This window comes from Entamoeba invadens (assembly GCF_000330505.1).
Source record: "Entamoeba invadens IP1 unplaced genomic scaffold scaff_1105074726149, whole genome shotgun sequence".
In the NCBI taxonomy this organism is placed as follows: domain Eukaryota; phylum Evosea; order Mastigamoebida; family Endamoebidae; genus Entamoeba; species Entamoeba invadens.
Genome location: NW_004440283.1, coordinates 1 through 4515, shown reverse-complemented (window position 1 = coordinate 4515; position 4515 = coordinate 1). Strand labels below are relative to the sequence as shown.

General features: G+C 27.7%; 1 protein-coding gene across 1 annotated transcript; it reads right to left on the bottom strand.

Annotated features, from left to right (window-relative positions):
- Positions 1 to 1619: 1619 nt before the first annotated feature.
- On the bottom strand, positions 1620 to 2999 carry EIN_092630 (hypothetical protein; the record flags this gene model as incomplete). Its single annotated transcript, XM_004255825.1, has 2 exons — positions 1620 to 2622; positions 2686 to 2999. The coding sequence occupies 2 exons, from the start codon at positions 2997 to 2999 to the stop codon at positions 1620 to 1622; spliced, it is 1317 nt and encodes a 438-aa protein (XP_004255873.1).
- Positions 3000 to 4515: the final 1516 nt, after the last annotated feature.

Here is a 4515-nt window from a genome sequence, read left to right as displayed (position 1 = left end):
TGCTCAAATGGTTTAAAAATTAAATTTTGGGGTTATTTTTAGTGGGGTTGGCCAGTCTAGTATACATCAACTTGTCAAAAGTCTATATTAAACCTTTACTTTACAAGAAAAAAATATCAGATATAAAAAAATAATTTTTGGCGGTTTGAAAAAAAAGTTTGGTTTTGTTAACACGTTTCCTTGTTTCCCTGTTAATTTTTTTATTAGGCAGTGTTATTTTTTTCTTTTTTTGTCATTTGGTCTTTTAAAAAGACTGTCATGCCCGTTTTATTTTTTCTTGACATTTTTCTGCACAAGGATATTACTCAAACCAACTAACAAATAAGAAGTAGTTTAAATAAGATATTATATCGAAGATATAATTTTAATATTTTTCGGGATTTACTCAATAGAAACATCAGAAATCCCGATACATATATTTTTAAATCGATAAAATTTTTAGTATTAGGCGATGTACTTGGAGTATCCAAAACAGATTCACTATCAAGTACATTTCAATTACCTTGAATGTCATTGTTATTGAATATATAGATTAGTATATACATTACATATAACAAACTTGTTCACTTATTGTTGTAATACATTCTATAACACAGTTTGTTGTTTCAATGAAATGAAAAGATAATAGTTTGCTGGCTTGTTTGTTTTGCGTTTTTTCAATTCTCCGTAATACGTTCCGTTGTTTTTATCCAACTTATTGGTGTGATTGTTTTCAACTATTTACTAAAAATCTATCTAAAATTTAATTTGATTATTTTTGAGATGTGAACAAAAATTCAGCGTTGGTGAAAAACAATCTTGAAAAATAAAACAAACCAAATATTTTTTAAAAACAACTATATTTTATGTTTCAAAAAATAAACTAATTATTAATTAGTGATAAAAAATAGCGGAATAACAAGATAAATAAGACTATCGAAACAAACACCGTTGTCTATGTTCTTTCAAATATAATATATTTTTCAAACATATTCAATTTGACAAAAAAATAATTGTGAATATCGTTTCTTAAACAACTTGTCGAAAGTAAAGAACTATTACTCCAAATATCATCTTCGGGACAACATAGTTTTCGTTGTTGTTTGAAAACAGTAAAACCTTGGTACTTTTCAAAGTCGTTATTTGCTATCGATAAAATGGTATAATTACATTAATATCATAATTACTTTATAAAATCAAATGAAAATATTATTATAATAATACATTCAAAGTAAATGGTTTGATATAAATAAAAAATAGTAAGGCTAAGTTTTATTTATTCAAAAAAATAGATTGAAGCAAAAACGGTATTATGGTGAAATAAATTAACAAAAAAATACACAAAAAATAAAACCTGTTAAACCTTGTTTTTTGAATTACAGAAAAGTGAAAAAATAAACTAAACAACTAACTATAAAAGTGTTATCAAATAACTATTATTTTGGCAACATCGCTTTTTTTCTGTCTTTTTAGTTCATCACTTGATATTATAAAAAATAACAAAATTTTATAGATAATCACTAAAATAGATTAAATAAGCCATTTATTAATCACATTTAATAAATAAATACAGTTGAAACTTCCTAAATTAAAAAAGTGGTTTTCGAAAGACGGTAAATATTCATTAAAATCAAAGTAAATCATTTAAAATAATTTGGCAAATACTCTTTGAATCTCTCGTAATAGAACATGTATCTTTTTCTCACATCCTCCTTGTCAAAGACTATTTTGTCGTCATCGCTTGCTATCTTCCCGAAACTTCCCTGTGGGTGGACCATATTCTTGATGTTTTGTTCGAATTCTGGTGTGTACTCCATTCCAAAGTACTCATAGATCTTTTTAGTCTCTCCAATGGGGTCTTTTGTCATTGATGAGAAAGCCAAGTCGTAGATTTGTTTTTCTCTCTTCGGGTCTTCCTTGACCCATGCCTCTCTTGCCGCAATTGAATTCTTCAAACACAAGGTGTTCATTCTAATGACACTTTCGTTGAGCCACTTGAAGTCATCAAAGCCAAGGTCGCCAGCGAAGTTACCTCTTATTCTGAGGTATGCTGTTATCACACTCTTCAACTCGGCAATAGGCTCTCTATGAATCCAGACTACTCTTCCTTCAGTCTTTCTGACCATATCCAAGAAGTCACCAGGGTTTAAGAAATGCGACACTGCCTTCAAACAAAGGTGTTGCTTCTCAGTCATTCCCAAGTCCATGATATGCATTTTGAACTCCTCGATCATTGCTTCATACATGAATTGGTATGATCGTTTGAAGATGTTTTCTCTGTACTGTTCGAGTCTTGGTAGGCATGATGAATAGATTAATGTGTGTCCCAACATCTCCATGAAGAAGATTTCTTCCTCTGCTTTTTTGACATCGTCAAGTGCATGAACTTTGTTGAATTGGTCTTTTTCATTGATTATGGGATTTACAATTTTGTTGGCAAAAGCTAATCTTCCTTCTCTGCACATCGTCTTGCTTCCTGGAGAGAGATGTTCATATAGTGCAATACAATTCGCGTTTGGGTCTTGACTCAATACGGCGTGTGTGAATGTTGATCCACTTCTTGGGAGTGCAACAATGAACAGGGGGTTCTTAATTATGATTTTGTCAAGCTCTTCTTTACAAGTGTCCTTTTCATACAAGAATCTATAAGTCATTGTTTTGTTTAAAAAAGTGTGTTAATGTCTTAAATACGTTCACTATACAAACCTAAGATAAGACTGCACCCTTCCAACACTAGATCTAAAGGAATTCTTAAAAATAACGGATTCACTGTCAAAACACCCTGCAAAGTAGTCTTGAATTGATCCTTTAAAAACTGAATCTTCTAACTGAGCATGGTATTTCAACGGAAGTGTTTTGTACTCTTCAGCTCTTGATGGGTCCAATTGACTCATGAGATCAACTGCATACATCTGGATTTTCTGGTATATACCAACAAATGGCTCATCAGGCATAGCCTGGCGCATATGGGGGTTGGTTTTGTCAAACTCATAGAGGTTGGGGTTTTGGAAGGTGGACATATGTAATTTGGGTTTGGAGTTGGTTTATATGGAATTATTTCCACTCTAAACTCTTAATTTGTTCTATTGAATGTTCACAAATTCCAAACAAGACAAATAAAGAGGTATCGTTTTATATTTTTGAAATATTTGTAATTATTGGTCTGTTTTATCAAAGCTCTAAGAATTTTCTTGAAGATCCATTACGAAAGGTATTTAGGATAAAATACTTTTAATTGTATTGAATTGTATAATAATTTAAACAATATTTCATTGTTTGTTTAATAACTTGAAAACTTAAAAAATTGAGTATAAAGATGTAAAGTATTTACAAAGAAAAAACAAAATGGTGCAAAAAGTGTAATTTATCAAATCCTGCAAATTACCATTGTTTTTAACCATCAAAACGAAAAATGAGAAAAAGTTTTCAATTCAAATTTTTATTTTAAAAAATAAACATTTAAACAAAAATTTATATCAAAAAAGTGAGAGGTTCTTATAACTATAAAAAATAATTTATCATAATTAAAATATTAAAAAAACAACAATTTAAAATAAATCAAAGTAGTGTCTATTGTAAGTTTATTAACATTAAAAAGTGTTTAAAGTTATTTTGTAAAGTCAGTCCATAAACCTTATTTATTTTATATACTTTATTTATAGTATATGATTGGTAGATTTTTTACAACTCAAATTTTTCATGAATAAACAAAAATAAAAAAAATATGATTGTTTGTTAACAAGAAGAATCAATAAATTCTGTATTTATTATAATTACAATTATTATTGTATTAAAATTAGGTATGTGGTTAACTCGCCGACGTACCTAATCCCCAACAAACCAATACTGTTAAAAAGAGCAGTGTTTTTGTTTTTTGAAAAAAAAAATATATTATACAGTGTATTTTAATTGTTGTAAAATAAAAATGGAATAACGAGTTCAAATTATGAACTAATAAACAAATAAATTGCAAAAAATGAAAAAAAATAAAATTATAGACAGAAAGTAAAAAATGGCAAAATAAAAATAATGGTAAAATGCAATAACATTTATTCTGAAACAACAAATATGTTTTTTATACATAAAAAAATAAATAAAAAAATGGGTTTGAGTTTAAAATGAAATACAAATTGCAAAAGTAACATGAACACATCAGTGATAATTAAAAAACAAAAAAAAATATGTACACACAATAGTTATTATAAAAAAATAAACTTTTCAAAAAACCCATTTTATTAACTGTGTATTTTTTTCGGACAATACAATGAAGCAAGATTTTTGACTGTTTTTTCTCTCTATAATATATTTTTATTATCTTTTGGTATTTACCATATTGTGACTAATCTTTTGAAGAGTTTTTGTCAAAAGAAATTAAAATATAACAAGCAATCATTAAAAACGGTTTTTAGTGTCAAATATATTATTGTTTTAAAAACAATTTCCCTCCATTACATGTAATACACACATTTTTTATATTGTTGTCTGACTTTTTGTCTAATAAATGGACTGTTTAACCAATTGTTTGTTAATGACTTA